This window comes from Oreochromis niloticus, linkage group LG3 (assembly GCF_001858045.2).
Source record: "Oreochromis niloticus isolate F11D_XX linkage group LG3, O_niloticus_UMD_NMBU, whole genome shotgun sequence".
NCBI lineage: Eukaryota > Metazoa > Chordata > Actinopteri > Cichliformes > Cichlidae > Oreochromis > Oreochromis niloticus.
In genome coordinates, this window is record NC_031967.2 from 32,561,205 (window position 1) to 32,580,876 (window position 19,672).

At 38.6% G+C, this 19,672-nt stretch overlaps 2 protein-coding genes across 4 annotated transcripts; both read left to right on the top strand.

Annotated features, from left to right (window-relative positions):
• Positions 1-2,702: 2,702 nt before the first annotated feature.
• Positions 2,703-16,217, top strand: LOC109197461 (tripartite motif-containing protein 16-like). Its single transcript, XM_025904864.1, has 3 exons — positions 2,703-4,272; positions 11,348-11,696; positions 16,087-16,217. Exons 1-3 carry the CDS (start codon positions 3,004-3,006, stop codon positions 16,215-16,217), a joined length of 1,749 nt encoding a protein of 582 aa, XP_025760649.1. The 5' UTR covers positions 2,703-3,003.
• Positions 12,951-19,002, top strand: LOC109197710 (tripartite motif-containing protein 16). 3 transcript variants are annotated; one of them, XM_019353480.2, is made up of 4 exons: positions 12,951-14,236; positions 14,534-14,548; positions 16,087-16,291; positions 16,787-19,002. In XM_019353480.2, the coding sequence occupies exon 4, from the start codon at positions 16,820-16,822 to the stop codon at positions 18,455-18,457; it is 1,638 nt and encodes a 545-aa protein (XP_019209025.1). In that variant the 5' UTR covers positions 12,951-14,236; positions 14,534-14,548; positions 16,087-16,291; positions 16,787-16,819; the 3' UTR covers positions 18,458-19,002. The 3 variants fall into 3 exon arrangements, with proteins under 3 accessions (XP_019209025.1, XP_019209023.1, XP_019209024.1); XM_019353478.2 differs by lacking the exon at positions 16,087-16,291 and having other exon boundaries at positions 12,952-13,102; positions 14,102-14,236; XM_019353479.2 differs by lacking the exons at positions 14,534-14,548; positions 16,087-16,291 and having other exon boundaries at positions 12,952-14,236.
• Positions 19,003-19,672: the final 670 nt, after the last annotated feature.

The following is a 19,672-nucleotide window of genomic DNA, read 5'->3' on the forward strand; positions in this document are numbered from 1 at the left end:
TGATGTGATGTGGGCCTATTATTGACTGATTCGGGGAATAACTGAGGGAGTTACATGAAGACAAAACTGCATCAATCCAGGTTTTCTAACTAAGAAATGGGCTCTTCAACTGGGCATGCATATAAGTTTAACTTGTGAAAGCTTAAAAAAAAAAAGAAGATAAAATATCAATGCAAAATATTTGTATTTTGACCAACTCTTGACTTGAAAGTGAAATACGTTTCTGGAAGACTGACTGTAGTGACAGCGTAGAAATATGGAGTAGTACAGGACCATGAAGAGAGAGTATGTGAACTTCACAAATGACCTGGAGAATCCAGAAATTATAGAATAAACAAACAATAAATAATCAACTAAAGTCCATGCAAGAAAGAAAGAGAATGAAAAAAGCAAAGAAAAGTGATGAAGTTCTGCAAAACCAAAATGTCATAAATTAATAAATATGAAACGTTTATAGGCTAATTGTATGTCCCCTTTCACATTTTTCTCATTCGCCACACATATGTTTACTTGATTTACTGAATTCTTACTTTATAACTTTCATGGAAAGGGGCCCATCTTGATCATTGCATCATAGCAGATCATAGATACATTGTATCCTATACATGAAACCTCCTCCTCTTTCAACCTTTCAGAGATTGAAGTCCTCCCAAGGACATTGCTCAGTATCTATCACATCACATATGTTTACATTTAAAATGTGCTTGTCTGAGTTCATGTCTTATCTGCCTCATAGCTCCAGTTTAAGAAAGTATTTTCATTTTCACCTTGGGCTGTTAAGTATGTCCTGTAGTTTCTAACACTGTTGCTATGGTTTCATTCATATTTCTGATGGTGATTGCAAAAAGAAAAGTAAGATTCCTTCAGAAAAATTAAACAGATTAAATAGTTCCCTACCTAATCCCACAGTGTAATTTAACAATGGAAATATATATTTACTAATTGGGAGGGGTGACAGTCCTTTCAGGTGACTGAGTTTCTTGAACCACACCTTTAAAAACAAACAAACAAAAAAAAAAGGAATAAAACCTGTTTCCCACATCGCTTTTCTTTTCAGTGAAATCGTTAGGTACTCGTGTCTGTACACAAGATGGCACAGAAAAGACAGAAGCCAAGAGCACCATGAAAACTCTGCTGTGCTGTCTTTTTGGATCTACTTGTTGTTGTTGCTAAAGGGAGATCTTTAAATTCAAAGCTAACACAAACAAAAGTCCCATTGCAGCACCTCTGTCTTTCAAAGTAGGAGTTTACGTGAATCCCAGGACAGGTAATCAGTCCTACTGCAGCATCTGTGACGTCTCTGAACGTGCAAATAGCATGTCATAAGATTTTACATGTTATTCCTGTAACATGAGTAATCCACATTATTACTTTTTCAGTAATTAGCAGTCTATGTATTAATTGTGCATTTTATTGTGTAACTGCTTTTTGTATTTGATTAGATTGTAGAAGTGCACAGAGGGGAAAATTGAAACCAGCGAGTGGATGTTAGCAAACAGTCTGTAAAACAAATATGAAAGTAGGCTATAAATACACACAAGGGAATGAGGGGGACATAGCCGGGGAACAAGGCACAACACCTTTTCACAGTACCCCTTGAAGCCAAGAAGTCATATAATGAATTTGCTGACAAAAAGAAAAACAAGTCTTTGTAAGTGCAGGGGACACTTGAAAAGATAAATCTGTCTACATCCCAAAAAGCATGTGTACTGAACGCTAACTATTGTGTGCAGGTAACTATAAAGGTAAAACCATAAACATCACCTTAGTTATTAGATTTGCTCGCTAGCCCACTCTCCTATCAGCGTCATGAGAGGAATTAGTTGGTGTAACAGTTAGGTGACATCTCTGTTAACTATATGCAGTTTGAATGGTCATAGAAATTTTGTGCAAAGTAGGATTAAAAACTGCGTACTATATTTGCGAGCTAATGCTACTGATCTGGAATTTGCTATACTTGCCTTACAGATGCAATGCGTACGGTTCTGCCCTCTGCTGAATGTAAATGGTCCCGTCCTCCTACCATGAAATTAGCTATTGTTGCTTTAAGAACAACAATTAGGATGTACTGCCCTCTTGCTTATGTTACCAATATTATAATTACATTTGCAGATGATACAGATGCAGAGGAAGTAAAAATAAAGTTTTAATACAAATCCCTCAATAACTTCTTGATTACTAGAATATAGTAATATAGTAATAGGTGGACCAATCTAAATATCAGTCATATTGATACCATACTAGTGTGGGGACTGATACTTAAGTTTTAGATTCTCTCTCCTATGCTCTGTACATTGCTCCCATTTCCTCAGTTAGTAGACATGTCTTTGCATGTCTCTGCAAAACACTACTCCTCTCAAAACTTACATGCACAGCTTGCTCCTCCTGTGCTCTACTGTGTTTTGTTGTTGTCATGTGACACAGTTCTTAAAAGTGTCTGTATCAGTACTTGGTAACAGTGTTACTGGCCCTGTATTCACTTGGTATCAAACAATACTAAAATTAGAAAGTTGGACAACTGTAAAAACCAATCACATTACTTCTGAATTTTGAACTTCATTGGCTCTTTGTTGCCCTATCTTGTTTTACCTGCTCTTCTCTCTGTCAACAGACCATTTGTCCCACCCCCACACATGCCATTGGTCCCACCTGAACAATGCTTAGTCCTAATTGGTTATACATAACACCAGTGTAGTGGAGTCAACCAGGAGTGGGTAATTGAGACAAGTAAAGCTTACTGAAAGAAATACAAAATAAAAGCATGTACAATAAAAAAAACACAGAAATACATAATCAAGTAAGGGGGAAAAAAGGGAACTGTGAAATAATTCCACTGAATGACATTTGTCTGCTGAAACATCTTACTGTCAGGTGTGACTTCCCTCATGATTTCCTGTAACAGAGTGTAACCCGATACACACCACTTTTCCCTCCACAGTAAAACTGGTTGACATTCACCTTCACATACAAAGATTCACACGGGACATTCACACAGGACAGAAAATGGATCAGGAAAAACTCTGCTGTTCAGTCTGTCTGGATCTACTGAAGAAGCCGGTGACTCTTCCCTGTGGACACAACTACTGTATGAGCTGTATTAAAGTCCACTGGGATAAAGAGGATCCAAAAGGAGCCTACAGCTGTCCTCAGTGCAGAAAAGTCTTTGCACCGAGGCCTGAGCTGGTGAAAAACACTATGTTAGCAGAGTTAGTAGAGGACTTGAAGACACCTGGAATCCAACCTGCGTCAGCTGATCTCTGCTATGCTGGACCTGAAGATATTTCCTGTGATGTCTGCACAGGAAAGAAGCTGAAAGCAGTGAAGTCCTGTCTGGTATGTTTGGTTTCTTACTGTGAGCAACACCTCCAGCCTCACTATGACTCCTCTGCCTTTGACAGTCACAAGCTGGTCAAACCATCCAACAGGCTGAAAGGGAACATCTGTTCAACTCACAATGAGGTAATGAAGATGTTCTGCCATACTGATCAAAAGTGTATCTGTTATGTCTGCTGTGTGAATGAACACAATCACCATAACACGGTTCAAGTTGAAGAAGAAAGGAAACACAGGCAGAAAGATCTCAAGCTGATTCTGCAAAAAATCCAGCAGAGGATTCAGAGAAGAGTGGAGGAAGCAAAAGTGCTTGATAAAGAGGTAGAGGGAATTAAAGTGTCAGCTGATAAAGCAATGAAGGACAGTGAAACCATCATCAATCAGCTGGTGAGTTACATTAAAGAAAAGGGGACAAGTCTAAAGCAGCAGATACAACTCCAGCAGAAAGAGGAAGAGAGTCGAGTTATAGAGCTTCAGAAGAAGCTGGAGCAGGAGATCACTGAGCTGAAGAAGATGGACGAGGAGCTGAAGCAGCTTTTACACACAGAGGACAACACAGAGTTTCTACTCAGCTACTCCCTGCCTTTCAAACTCAATGATTATACTGACTCACCAAGCTTCAAAATGTGTCCAGTCAAATACTTTGAGGATTTCCAAACAGCACTGTTAGAAATCAGAGACAATCTCAAAGCAATTCTAGCTCAAGAATGGAGGAAGATCACTCTGACAGTGAGATCAGTGGATGTTTTATTGCCACAAAGCAAGCCTAAGACCAGAGATGAGTTTTTAAAATATTCATGCCAACTGACGATGGATTCGGATACAGTGCACCCTAAAATATTCCTGTCTAATCAGAATAGATCTGTGTCAAACACTGTTCAACATCCAACTAATGACTTTTATTTTCATAGAAGGGACAGGTTTTCCAACCAGCAGCAGGTCCTGAGTAAGGAGAGTCTGATTGGACCTTGTTACTGGGAAGTGGAGATGAAAGGGAGAGGTCTGTCAGTAGCCGTGACGTACAAGAATAAAAATAACCTGGATCAAAGTGAATTTGGAAGTAATAATAATTCCTGGGCATTAGAGTGTTATGGCGACTGCTACAAATTCAGACACAATAAAATCACAACTTCCCTCTCAGGCCCTCTGTCCTCCAAAGTAGGAGTGTACGTGGATCCCAGAGCAGGTATTCTTTCCTTCTACAGCGTCTCTGACACCATGGCCCTCCTCCACAGAGTCCAGACCACATTCACTGAGCCGCTCTATGCTGGACTGTGGATTTGGAAGAGTTTTTGGACTGACACCACTGCTACATTTAATGAGATAAAATAGACCGTCTTCATTGGTTTGTGAACCCATCTTGTTCCTGTGATGTTCTTTTCTTTACTCACTGATCAAATACCATCATCTTAAGCCAGGTGTCATGGAGAAATATGAAATATGGATTAAAATCTCATAGATTTCTTTGTGCACAGGAACTAGAAATCAGTAGCATCTAGGCATGATGAGTGCCAGTGTTTGCACATGTATCATTAATCAAAATGTGAGATTTGTTTTGTACGGCTTATACTGTTGCTGTGAGGTTTTCTGTCTCACTGTATAAATCATTCATGAACTTTCTCAATCATTTTCTATTTCTTTTTTTTTTTTTTTTTACCTTTTTTGCATTTTAAGAAAATAACTGTAATGATACGTATAGTACACCCATAATAATATAAAATCAGTTGTACATTCTTAAAAAATTATGTTTAACAATAATTATTGATTGTTAAAAATAAACTAGTGAGGGCAGTAGGTTAAACAGGCTGACTAATTTTAATAATATCTGCAGTATTTATTGTGTCAGTCCAGCTGTTACATGATGCCATTAGTTCTGAATTTGTTCACTGTTATTGACCCGTTGTCATGTTTGTAACATTTATGATGACCACAGATATGACATAGTTGTCTAATAAACACAAATTTAGTTTTATTACATCCATCTTTTCACACCTTGAATATTTATATAATTCAGTAGAACTGTGTACAGTGAGCATCTTGGAGTATAATGCAGGATTTTCTCTCACAACACAAAAACCGAATACAAATGTTGAGTTTGTTTTTGTTTAATTGTACTTTTTAAGGATCCTTTTAACCCTTGTATGGTGTTCGTATTTTTGTTACTCAGCCAGTGTTCATGGGTCTGGTGGACCCGCTAGAGTTTTGGCTTTCCAGTTAACACTATCAAACAATTTTATGTTAAATTACTCAACAGATGTTTACTTTATCCCCATTACGAGCCATGTGAACAGCAAACATGGTTAACTTTTTCCTTTTACCTTTGTTCGATCACATTTATGAATTAATGTGCTTCTCGTTTTTTGTCAATAAAATGTTATAAAAAAAATAAATTCAGTTCTAATCAAGTGTACATATCCTTATACCATATTTTGCAGGTTTTGATGGTATATACTGCCTAAAGGGGCAACAGCCTCTAAATGGTATGGGTCTCACAGACCCGAACACCATACAAGGGTTAAACAGCTGATTATATGTCGTGCCCTTTTGTACGTTTTTTTTCTTCAAAATACCAATTTAGGTTTCGAAACTGTTGAAATATATATATGATAAGAAAGGCTTTATAATTCCCATTGTTGGGAAATTCTCATTGAAACAGTAATTAACATTTAGATGAATTGAATTCAAACAGAAGTGTCAAGCAGTGCAAAAAACTGGGAATTACAGGGTATCAGGGTCAAAACGTCTACTAAAAAAAGACAGTTCATCAACCCAATGTGATGCATGTATAGAGTTCTTCCCAGAAAGTATCACATTTTCCTTTTTTCAGTCTTAAGCAATAGACCCAGGAGTCTCCTGTGTTCAGCCCCCCCCAGAAATTAAATTCCAGGACAGCAAGATGGTCTTTGTTTTCTCCATAATCTATCGCTTTGGTTCTCACAGCTCTAAAGCAAATGGGCTTTTTCACCAGTTCTCCCCTGATGATGAACCAAAACCATCTTACTACACATCTGAACTTTCAGAACTGTGATGTGGAAAATCAAAGATATAGTCCACCTAGCCTCATAAGATGTCTTGTCTCTTTTCTGTGTGCTTGTGGGTGATCCACTGGGCCCACACTGCCACCAAACCACCCGTATCCTTACTCAGGTAAAGATGCAAATTAGTATGTTGGAGCTTGTTTAAACTGTTTCAGAAGCAAGAGCAGCTCAAAGCAGACTGTGGGTTTCCTCCAGCCTTTAGCACTTCCTTGTAGGTCCTGGTTTCATATGACTGTTCTTACTGGCCTGGCCCACTCCAAAAGCAGTCATTCTGTTAGTCACGCCACCTAATTGCCGTAGATAACTCCTCACAGCTTCTGAAGCAGATTTAAGAGAAGAACATACATTTGGTCTCATGGTATTTCCAGTAAAAGAACCTCTCTTACAGAGTGCCCCTGTTGATAACACATGTCTGTAAAGCCTTCTGCTCAGCTTTAGATAAAAGCACCACTGGGACATGAAGTCGTAGATAATCAGCTAGGTGCCATCCTTTGTGGAGGATTTAAATAAGTAAAAGATGGCCATTTAAATGTGAGACAAGCAAAATGATTATGTTACTGTTTTGAAAAAGATGACAGATGTAAGAATACGATCACTGAATGTTCAAAATGGCACGTTAGCTGGTTTTACCATATTTAGCCATTTATTTTGACCCTATACCGATAAATACAGGAGACTAATGCTGGTTAGTAGTTTCATTTTAATGTTACATGTTCTGTCATAGACTGTCATAAAACTGTGAGATGTTCTAGACACTCTAACACCTCTGATGGGCTCACCAATAAGACAGTTGCCCGCCTTCTCAGCCTGGCCATACCAAATAAAAATCAACCACTAAGTTTGACAGGTTGCTGAATTAAGACATAAAAATCCAACTGCCCTGAAGAGGAGAAAAGAACGAAATCAGTTTAGTCTAAATTGAGGTTTGTAATGTTTATTTGTGTAATTTTGGTATTGGATCTGTTTTAAATGCTGCACATACAGTACAATACTTGTTGCTCATACACAACAGATTTTAAAGTTCATTTCCTTCACTGGGCCCAATCTGGCAACCCCTGTGTCTCAAAGGAGGAGTCTCGAGGAAGGTATTTGTCAGACACAGTCAGTCCCATCAGACCTGTCGAGAAAGCAGGACGCAGGATTTCTGGTAAGTAAATAATTCTATGTAGTTGTTTATTTGTTTCAAACATGTTTAATCCACAGGTCAAATGCACAAATCTAACCTTTGTTTCAGAGACAAACAGCCAGCAATACTTGATTACCAGCACTTATTAAGCATATTTAATTTTTGTAATAATATATGATATTATTAGATCATGATAATATTGAAAGATCTAACCTGTCATAAATAAATCAATGTTTTGGACACTCAATGATTCTTGTGTCAATGCAACAAGTAAATGATCTATGAAAACTCTTTCTGCTTCCCCCCCGTTTGTTACAGGAGTTGCCACAACAGGTCGGTCCACATTTTATTATTTATCAGATTTTTACACTGGTTGCCTTCCTGACTCCCTGCTTATCTGGCAAATGTGTAAAACACCACTTAAAAGAAACATTAAGTTTGACACATTTATCTATTATACAAACTGAAAAAATATGGTCTCTTCTTTTTATGTGGACTGAAAATGATTGATTTATTCCACCACAGTCCATCATGTGGCAATGCAAAGCTATTAATGTTTTAATTATGTTTTATTTGATAAATATTAGCATCAGAGACCCATGAATACTACTACTTTTTTACTTTAAAATTTATGCTTTTTTTCAATTAAAACAAGCAGTTCATCACTTCAGTCTGCTTTCGCTTCTGCATGATATCAAATACTGGATGAACACACTAGGCGTGGCTCAGGGTGATGTACCAAACCCATAATGGTGTTTCCTTTTGTTTTAATATTCATGTGACCTCAGCCCCCATGGAGAACGGAGCAGGTAGTATTCACACTAAGGAAAACTTGGCAAAATATGAGAATTGTTCATTCTAAAATTGGTGCTGCACTTTTACTGAGGTGCCCAACAAAACACCTGCCAAATATGCAAAAGTGAATCAGGTAAAGAGTTTTTATGGGTTTTCTGAATGACTGTGATGAGAGTTGATATTCATTTCCCAGCTAGTTGCTGTAGTTTGAGTGCATATCCCAGATATGAAGCATACCCGGCTGTGGAAAGCCAGTTTTTTCAAACTTGCAAAGTATGGTGTATGGTTTTTTAGGCTTTCTGGAACCAGAACCTGTTGGAGAGACTCTTGTTTGGCCTGAGAATACTTTGGGTGCCCACAGGAGGAACTGAACTAAAAGTGCTGCTTGAGAAAATGACACCTGGAATAGCCTGCTGTCACTTTGGACTAACTTTGAATAAGTAGAAGATAGTGGGTGGATGGCATACATGCCAACCCTCCCGATTTTTCCGGGAGAATCCTGAATTTCAGTGCCCCTCCCGAAAATCTCCCGGAGCCACCATTCTCCCGAAAGTTGTCCTGATTTTCCACCCGGACAACAAAAATGAAAAACCATATCCTATAGCGCGGCCCAGCCAATTCCAGTTTCAAACAATGGCGGCAGCTACTTAGTTTTAATATTACTTTTATTACTCTTTCTGGGTCGCAAAATAAACTTTTAGCATACTTTCAGGCGAGAATGTAGCTATGGAAACTTCAAATGTCTGAGCCGGTGAGAACAGTGAACTATCGGCACATCGTCTTCAAACCCCCGCGGACTTTCGCTACTCAGGTTAAATGTGAAGTCACTTAGATAACCTAAAGATGTTATTGTTTGACTTTTGTTTGACTTTTTTCAGTGTTTTATTTGTTCCTGAGTAAATCGGTTTGGCTGAGATTAAAGTTATTAGATTTGATTAGATTAAATCAAACTTTATTATTCCATCGGAAGGGTTCATCCAGGGGTTTTCACACAGCTGAATAAACGTAAAACAGAAACTTGATTAAACAGAAGTGTGAGATGGTCGAAAATTTACGCCAGCGCCCGGTTATATTTAGCAATAGATAGCAAGGAGCAGACGGCAGAGTTTCACTCCACCGAGAGAACTCGTGACATAATTCTGAAGGCCAGACCGTCACAGACGCTCACTTCCGACCTACCCGGCTTTTGGAGGACCAAGCCCACTTAGACCACGAAGGCCGGGTCCTTGGGTGGATCCAGCCTCTGAATTTGGACAGCCCTGGCTGAGGGACAGTTATAACGGTGACATTTAACTTACTTTAAAGAAATAATTTTAAATAAATAAACACTGTAAAAATTCAAGTTTTTTGTATATGTATTTGTATACCCCCCACCCCCTCCCTTTTGAATGTCTCCCTAATTCTGAGGTCTCAAGGTTGGCAAGTATGGTGGATGATTGGCTAACTGGATAAACAGTTGCTATGAGCGGTGAACCCCAGATGGACAGACATACAGAGATTTTGGAAATTATTTGTATGAAAGTGCATTTAAGTTTTGTTTCTGATTTTTATTTTTACTTTTTATTTTATACTTCTCTTTGCTATTTGATGTTTCCTTTATTTTTCAACTTGTACAGTTTTAGTTTATACCTATAATTCTACTGGTGTATCAAATACTTATTGGTTCCCACAGCTTAATTTCCTGCATATTCTTGCAGTTCAATGACAAAAATTAAGAGTGAGACGTATGCCTTTCTGGAATGACGCATGACCTGATACACACATCCTCTTTTCACAGTGAAACTATTTGGCATTCACCTTATCACACAGAATGGCACAACAAGGAAGCAAGTCAGTAAAATTCCACTGTTCAGTCTGTCTGGATCTACTGAAGGATCCAGTCACTATTCCCTGTGGACACAACTACTGTATGAGCTGTATTGAAGGACACTGGGATAAAGAGGAACCAAAAGGAGCCTACAGCTGTCCTCAGTGCAAAAAGAGTTTTATATTGAGGCCTGAGCTGGAGAAAAACACCATGTTAGCAGCGTTAGTAGAGGACTTGAAGACATCACCTGAAGATGTTTCCTGTGATGTCTGCACAGGAAAGAAGCTGAAAGCAGTGAAGTCCTGTCTGGTATGTTTGGTTTCTTACTGTGACCAACACCTCCAGCCTCACTATGAATCCTCTGCCTTTGACAAACACAAGCTGGTCAAACCTTCCAAGGGGTTGAAAAGTAACATCTGTTCAACTCACAATGAGGTGATGAAGATGTTCTGCCATACTGATCAGCAGTGTATCTGTTATGTCTGCTGCATGGACAAACATAAACACCATGTAACAGTTCCAGTTAAAGACGTAAGGGCAGACAAAGAGAAAGATCTTAAGATGAATCTGCAGGAAGTCCAGAAGAAAATTCAGACCAGAGTGGAGGAAGGTAAAGTGCTTGAGAAAGAGATGGAGGGGATCAAACTGTCTGCTGATAAAACAATTGAAGACAGTGAGACCATCATCAATGAGCTGGTGAGTTTCATCAAAGAAAAAGGCTCAAATCTAGAGCAGCAGATCAAATCCCAGCAGAAAGATGAAGAGAGGCGAGTCAAAGAGCTTCAGAATAAGCTGGAGCAGGAGATCACTGAGCTGAAGAGGAAAGAAGAGGAGCTGAAGCAGCTTTCAGACACAGAGGACCACACCGAATTTCTACTCAGGTACTCCATGATGTCAAAACTCAGTGAATATACAGATTCACCAAGCTTTAAAATCTGTCAAGTTAAGTACTTTGAGGATCTGCAAACAGCACTGTTAGAAGCCAGAGAAAACCTCAAAGCATTTCTAAGTGAGGAATGGAGGAAGATCACTCTGACAGTGAGATCAGTGGATGTTTTATTGCCACAAATTGAACCAAAGACCAGAGATGAGTTTTTAAAACATGCATGTCAACTGACGATGGACCCAGACACAGTCCACAAAAAACTCTTCCTGTCTAATCAGAACAGAACTGTATCAGACAATGCACCAAAACCAAATATTTATCCTGCATATGCAAAAACGGACAGGTTTTCCATCCAGCAGCAGGTCCTGAGTAAGGAGAGTCTGATTGGACCTTGTTACTGGGAAGTGGAGATGAAAGGGAGAGGTCTGTCAGTAGCTGTGACGTACAAGAATAAAGATAACCTGGATCAAAGTGATTTTGGAAGTAACAATAATTCCTGGGCATTAGAGTGTTACGGCGACTACTACAAATTCAGACACAACAAAATCAAAACTTCCCTCTCAGGCCCTCTGTCCTCCAAAGTAGGAGTGTACGTGGATCCCAGAGCAGGTATTCTTTCTTTCTACAGCGTCTCTGACACCATGGCCCTCCTCCACAGAGTCCAGACCACATTCACTGAGCCGCTCTATGCTGGACTGTGGATTTGGAAGAGTTTTGGACTGACACCACTGCTACGTTTAATGAGATCAAATAGGCTGTTTTCATTATTTTGTGAACCCATCGTGTTTTTTTTTCTTTCCTCACTGATCAAATGCCAATCAAACATCTTAGGCCAGGTGTCACAGAGAAATATGAAATATTGATTAAAATCTGATATATTTCTTTGTGCACAGGAACATGAAATCCGTAGCAGCTTGGTATGATGAGTGCCAGTGTTTGCACATGTATCATTAATCAAAATGTGAGATTTGTTTTGTACAGTTTATACTGTTGCTGTGAGGTTTTCTCTTTTACTGTATGAATCACTCATTAACTTTCTCAATCATTTTTTATTTCATCCTTTCACTATTTAAACATTGTAAGAAAATGACTGTAATGATGCGTTTGTACAGTCATAATATGAAATCAGATGTACATTCTTAAAAAAAATTCTGTTTAACAATAATTATTGAATGTTAAAAATTAACTAGTGAAGATAGTAGGTTAAAAAAGTTGACTAATATTAATAATGTCTGCAGTATATTTTGTATCAGTCCAGCTGTTACATGATGTCATTAAACTTGTTCTGAATTTGTTCACTTTTATTTGCTCCTTATCATCTTTGGAACATTTTTTATGACCACTGTGTTCTATAAACAAGAATTTCATTTATTCCAACAATTTTTTCACACCTTGAATATTTATATAATTCAGGGGAACTGCGCATAGTGAGCATCTTGGAGTATTTTGCAGGATTTTTCTCTCACAACACAAAAACTGAATACAAATGTTGAGTTTGTTTTTGTTTAATTGTACTTTTTAAGGATCCTTTTAAGCAGCTGATTATATGTCGTGCCCTTTTGTACGTTCTTTTTCTTTAAAATACCAACTTAGGTTTCGAAACTGTTGAAATATATACGACAATACAGGCTTTATAATTCCCATTGTTGGGAAATTCTCATTGAAACAGTAATTAACATTCAGATGATATGAATTCAAACAGAAGTGTCAAGCAGTGCAAAAAACTGGGAATTACAGGGTATCAGGGTCAAAACGTCTACAAATAAAGACAGTTCATCACTTCTTCCCACAAAGCATCAGTTTCCTTTTTTTCAGTCTTAAGCAATAGACCCAGGAGTCTCCTGTGTTCAGCCCCCCCAAGGAATTAAATTCCAGGACAGCAAGATGGTCTTTGTTTTCTCCATAATCTATCGCTTTGGTTCTCACAGCACTAAACCAAATGGGGTTCTCAGCAGTTCTCCAGTGATGATGAACCAAAACCATCTTGCTACACATCTGTACTTTCAGAACTCTGATGTGGAAAATCAAAGATATAGTCCACCTAGCCTCATAAGATGCTTTGTCTCCTTTACTGTGTGCTTGTGGGTGATCCACTGGGCCCACACTGCCACCTCATGGTAAGTAAGAGTATTTGCTTTCTAAACCACTACGTCTCATGTCCTTCCTCAGATAAAGATGGAAATTAGTATGTTGGAGCTTGTTTAATCTGTTTCAGAAGCAATAGCAGCTCAAAGCAGACTGTGGGTTTCCTCCAGCCCTTACCAGTTTCTAGTAGGTCCTGGTTGAATATAACTGTTCTTACTGGCCTGGCCCACTCCAAAAGCAGTCATTCTGTTAGTCATGCCACCTCATTGCCGTAGAAAAGCTTCTCACAGCCTCTGAAGCAGGTTTAAGAGTAAAACATACATTTGGTTTCATGGTATTCCCAGTAAAAGAAAGAACCTCTCTGACAGAGTGCCCCTGTTGATAATACAGGTCTGTAAGGCCTTCTGCTCACCTTTAGATAAAAGCACCACTGGGAGATGAAGTCGTAGATAATCAGCTAGGTGCCATCCTTTGTGGAGGATTTAATTGTTTGTTTTTTTAGTTACAAGTAAAAGATGGCCATTTAAATGTGAGACAAGCAAAATGATTATGTTACTGTCTTGAAAAAGACGACAGCTGTAAGAATACAATCACTGAATGTTCAAAATGCACTGATTGATCTCTAAAACGACACGTTAGCAGGTTTTACCATATTTAGCCATTTATTTTGACCCTATACCGATAAATACAGGAGACTAATGCTGGTTAGTAGTTTCATTTTAATGTTACATGTTCTGTCATAGACTGTCATAAAACTGTGAGATGTTCTAGACACTCTAACACCTCTGATGGGCTCACCAATAAGACAGTTGCCCGCCCTCTCAGCCTGGCCATACCAAATAAAAATCAACCACTAAGTTTGACAGGTTGCTGAATTAAGACATAAAAATCCAACTGCCCTGAAGAGGAGTAAAGAAAGAAATCAGTTTAGTCTAAATTGAGGTTTGTAATGTTTATTTGTGTAATTTTGGTATTGGATCTGTTTTAAATGCTGCACATACAGTACAATACTTGTTGCTCATACACAACAGGTTTTAAAGTTCATTTCCTTCACTGGGCCCAATCTGGCAACCCCTGTGTCTCAAAGGAGGAGTCTCGAGGAAGGTATTTGTCAGACACAGTCAGTCCCATCAGACCTGTCGAGAAAGCAGGACGCAGGATTTCTGGTAAGTAAATAATTCTATGTAGTTGTTTATTTGTTTCAAACATGTTTAATCCACAGGTCAAATGCACAAATCTAACCTTTGTTTCAGAGACAAACAGCCAGCAATACTTGATTACCAGCACTTATTAAGCATATTTAATTTTTGTAATAATATATGATATTATTAGATCATGATAATATTGAAAGATCTAACCTGTCATAAATAAATCAATGTTTTGGACACTCAATGATTCTTGTGTCAATGCAACAAGTAAATGATCTATGAAAACTCTTTCTGCTTCCCCCCCGTTTGTTACAGGAGTTGCCACAACAGGTCGGTCCACATTTTATTATTTATCAGATTTTTACACTGGTTGCCTTCCTGACTCCCTGCTTATCTGGCAAATGTGTAAAACACCACTTAAAAGAAACATTAAGTTTGACACATTTATCTATTATACAAACTGAAAAAATATGGTCTCTTCTTTTTATGTGGACTGAAAATGATTGATTTATTCCACCACAGTCCATCATGTGGCAATGCAAAGCTATTAATGTTTTAATTATGTTTTATTTGATAAATATTAGCATCAGAGACCCATGAATACTACTACTTTTTTACTTTAAAATTTATGCTTTTTTTCAATTAAAACAAGCAGTTCATCACTTCAGTCTGCTTTCGCTTCTGCATGATATCAAATACTGGATGAACACACTAGGCGTGGCTCAGGGTGATGTACCAAACCCATAATGGTGTTTCCTTTTGTTTTAATATTCATGTGACCTCAACCCCCATGGAGAACGGAGCGGGTAGTATTCACACTAAGGAAAACTTGGCAAAATATGAGAATTGTTCATTCTAAAATTGGTGCTGCACTTTTACTGAGGTGCCCAACAAAACACCTGCCAAATATGCAAAAGTGAATCAGGTAAAGAGTTTTTATGGGTTTTCTGAATGACTGTGATGAGAGTTGATATTCATTTCCCAGCTAGTTGCTGTAGTTTGAGTGCATATCCCAGATATGAAGCATACCCGGCTGTGGAAAGCCAGTTTTTTCAAACTTGCAAAGTATGGTGTATGGTTTTTTAGGCTTTCTGGAACCAGAACCTGTTGGAGAGACTCTTGTTTGGCCTGAGAATACTTTGGGTGCCCACAGGAGGAACTGAACTAAAAGTGCTGCTTGAGAAAATGACACCTGGAATAGCCTGCTGTCACTTTGGACTAACTTTGAATAAGTAGAAGATAGTGGGTGGATGGCATACATGCCAACCCTCCCGATTTTTCCGGGAGAATCCTGAATTTCAGTGCCCCTCCCGAAAATCTCCCGGAGCCACCATTCTCCCGAAAGTTGTCCTGATTTTCCACCCGGACAACAAAAATGAAAACCATATCCTATAGCGCGGCCCAGCCAATTCCAGTTTCAAACAATGGCGGCAGCTACTTAGTTTTAATATTACTTTTATTACTCTTTCTGGGTCGCAAAATAAACTTTTAGCATACTTTCAGGCGAGAATGTAGCTATGGAAACTTCAAATGTCTGAGCCGGTGAGAACAGTGAACTATCGGCACATCGTCTTCAAACCCCCGCGGACTTTCGCTACTCAGGTTAAATGTGAAGTCACTTAGATAACCTAAAGATGTTATTGTTTGACTTTTGTTTGACTTTTTTCAGTGTTTTATTTGTTCCTGAGTAAATCGGTTTGGCTGAGATTAAAGTTATTAGATTTGATTAGATTAAATCAAACTTTATTATTCCATCGGAAGGGTTCATCCAGGGGTTTTCACACAGCTGAATAAACGTAAAACAGAAACTTGATTAAACAGAAGTGTGAGATGGTCGAAAATTTACGCCAGCGCCCGGTTATATTTAGCAATAGATAGCAAGGAGCAGACGGCAGAGTTTCACTCCACCGAGAGAACTCGTGACATAATTCTGAAGGCCAGACCGTCACAGACGCTCACTTCCGACCTACCCGGCTTTTGGAGGACCAAGCCCACTTAGACCACGAAGGCCGGGTCCTTGGGTGGATCCAGCCTCTGAATTTGGACAGCCCTGGCTGAGGGACAGTTATAACGGTGACATTTAACTTACTTTAAAGAAATAATTTTAAATAAATAAACACTGTAAAAATTCAAGTTTTTTGTATATGTATTTGTATACCCCCCACCCCCTCCCTTTTGAATGTCTCCCTAATTCTGAGGTCTCAAGGTTGGCAAGTATGGTGGATGATTGGCTAACTGGATAAACAGTTGCTATGAGCGGTGAACCCCAGATGGACAGACATACAGAGATTTTGGAAATTATTTGTATGAAAGTGCATTTAAGTTTTGTTTCTGATTTTTATTTTTACTTTTTATTTTATACTTCTCTTTGCTATTTGATGTTTCCTTTATTTTTCAACTTGTACAGTTTTAGTTTATACCTATAATTCTACTGGTGTATCAAATACTTATTGGTTCCCACAGCTTAATTTCCTGCATATTCTTGCAGTTCAATGACAAAAATTAAGAGTGAGACGTATGCCTTTCTGGAATGACGCATGACCTGATACACACATCCTCTTTTCACAGTGAAACTATTTGGCATTCACCTTATCACACAGAATGGCACAACAAGGAAGCAAGTCAGTAAAATTCCACTGTTCAGTCTGTCTGGATCTACTGAAGGATCCAGTCACTATTCCCTGTGGACACAACTACTGTATGAGCTGTATTGAAGGACACTGGGATAAAGAGGAACCAAAAGGAGCCTACAGCTGTCCTCAGTGCAAAAAGAGTTTTATATTGAGGCCTGAGCTGGAGAAAAACACCATGTTAGCAGCGTTAGTAGAGGACTTGAAGACATCACCTGAAGATGTTTCCTGTGATGTCTGCACAGGAAAGAAGCTGAAAGCAGTGAAGTCCTGTCTGGTATGTTTGGTTTCTTACTGTGACCAACACCTCCAGCCTCACTATGAATCCTCTGCCTTTGACAAACACAAGCTGGTCAAACCTTCCAAGGGGTTGAAAAGTAACATCTGTTCAACTCACAATGAGGTGATGAAGATGTTCTGCCATACTGATCAGCAGTGTATCTGTTATGTCTGCTGCATGGACAAACATAAACACCATGTAACAGTTCCAGTTAAAGACGTAAGGGCAGACAAAGAGAAAGATCTTAAGATGAATCTGCAGGAAGTCCAGAAGAAAATTCAGACCAGAGTGGAGGAAGGTAAAGTGCTTGAGAAAGAGATGGAGGGGATCAAACTGTCTGCTGATAAAACAATTGAAGACAGTGAGACCATCATCAATGAGCTGGTGAGTTTCATCAAAGAAAAAGGCTCAAATCTAGAGCAGCAGATCAAATCCCAGCAGAAAGATGAAGAGAGGCGAGTCAAAGAGCTTCAGAATAAGCTGGAGCAGGAGATCACTGAGCTGAAGAGGAAAGAAGAGGAGCTGAAGCAGCTTTCAGACACAGAGGACCACACCGAATTTCTACTCAGGTACTCCATGATGTCAAAACTCAGTGAATATACAGATTCACCAAGCTTTAAAATCTGTCAAGTTAAGTACTTTGAGGATCTGCAAACAGCACTGTTAGAAGCCAGAGAAAACCTCAAAGCATTTCTAAGTGAGGAATGGAGGAAGATCACTCTGACAGTGAGATCAGTGGATGTTTTATTGCCACAAATTGAACCAAAGACCAGAGATGAGTTTTTAAAACATGCATGTCAACTGACGATGGACCCAGACACAGTCCACAAAAAACTCTTCCTGTCTAATCAGAACAGAACTGTATCAGACAATGCACCAAAACCAAATATTTATCCTGCATATGCAAAAACGGACAGGTTTTCCATCCAGCAGCAGGTCCTGAGTAAAGAGAGTCTGATTGGACCTTGTTACTGGGAAGTGGAGATGAAAGGGAGAGGTCTTTCAGTAGCTGTGACGTACAAGAATAAAGATAACCTGGATCAAAGTGATTTTGGAAGTAACAATAATTCCTGGGCATTAGAGTGTTACGGCGACTACTACAAATTCAGACACAACAAAATCAAAACTTCCCTCTCAGGCCCTCTGTCCTCCAAAGTAGGAGTGTACGTGGATCCCAGAGCAGGTATTCTTTCTTTCTACAGCGTCTCTGACACCATGGCCCTCCTCCACAGAGTCCAGACCACATTCACTGAGCCGCTCTATGCTGGGCTGTGGATTTGGAAGAGTTTTTGGACTGACACCACTGCTACGTTTAATGAGATCAAATAGGCTGTTTTCATTATTTTGTGAACCCATCGTGTTTTTTTTTCTTTCCTCACTGATCAAATGCCAATCAAACATCTTAGGCCAGGTGTCACAGAGAAATATGAAATATTGATTAAAATCTGATATATTTCTTTGTGCACAGGAACATGAAATCCGTAGCAGCTTGGTATGATGAGTGCCAGTGTTTGCACATGTATCATTAATCAAAATGTGAGATTTGTTTTGTACAGTTTATACTGTTGCTGTGAGGTTTTCTCTTTTACTGTATGAATCACTCATTAACTTTCTCAATCATTTTTTATTTCATCCTTTCACTATTTAAACATTGTAAGAAAATGACTGTAATGATGCGTTTGTACAGTCATAATATGAAATCAGATGTACATTCTTAAAAAAAAATTCTGTTTAACAATAATTATTGAATGTTAAAAATTAACTAGTGAAGATAGTAGGTTAAAAAAGTTGACTAATATTAATAATGTCTGCAGTATATTTTGTATCAGTCCAGCTGTTACATGATGTCATTAAACTTGTTCTGAATTTGTTCACTTTTATTTGCTCCTTATCATCTTTGGAACATTTTTATGACCACTGTGTTCTATAAACAAGAATTTCATTTATTCCAACAATTTTTTCACACCTTGAATATTTATATAATTCAGGGGAACTGCGCATAGTCAGCATCTTGGAGTATTTTGCAGGATTTTTCTCTCACAACACAAAAACTGAATACAAATGTTGAGTTTGTTTTTGTTTAATTGTACTTTTTAAGGATCCTTTTAAACAGCTGATTATATGTCGTGCCCTTTTGTACGTTCTTTTTCTTTAAAATACCAACTTAGGTTTCGAAACTGTTGAAATATATACGACAATACAGGCTTTATAATTCCCATTGTTGGGAAATTCTCATTGAAACAGTAATTAACATTCAGATGATATGAATTCAAACAGAAGTGTCAAGCAGTGCAAAAAACTGGGAATTACAGGGTATCAGGGTCAAAACGTCTACAAATAAAGACAGTTCATCACTTCTTCCCACAAAGCATCAGTTTCCTTTTTTTCAGTCTTAAGCAATAGACCCAGGAGTCTCCTGTGTTCAGCCCCCCCAAGGAATTAAATTCCAGGACAGCAAGATGGTGTTTGTTTTCTCCATAATCTATCGCTTTGGTTCTCACAGCACTAAACCAAATGGGGTTTCTCAGCAGTTCTCCAGTGATG

Excerpts from the sequence above, each read along its gene's own strand:
- LOC109197710 (XM_019353480.2), top strand. The coding sequence starts at position 16,820 with ATGGCACAACAAGGAAGCAAGTCAGTAAAATTCCACTGTTCAGTCTGT.
- LOC109197461 (XM_025904864.1), top strand. The coding sequence starts at position 3,004 with ATGGATCAGGAAAAACTCTGCTGTTCAGTCTGTCTGGATCTACTGAAG. Across the intron at positions 4,273-11,347 it reads GGTTTTCCAACCAGCAGCAG|GTCCTGAGTAAGGAGAGTCT; the intron begins GTCCTGAGTAAG and ends ATCCAGCAGCAG. Across the intron at positions 11,697-16,086 it reads TGGACTGTGGATTTGGAAGA|CAATAGATAGCAAGGAGCAG; the intron begins GTTTTGGACTGA and ends GGTTATATTTAG.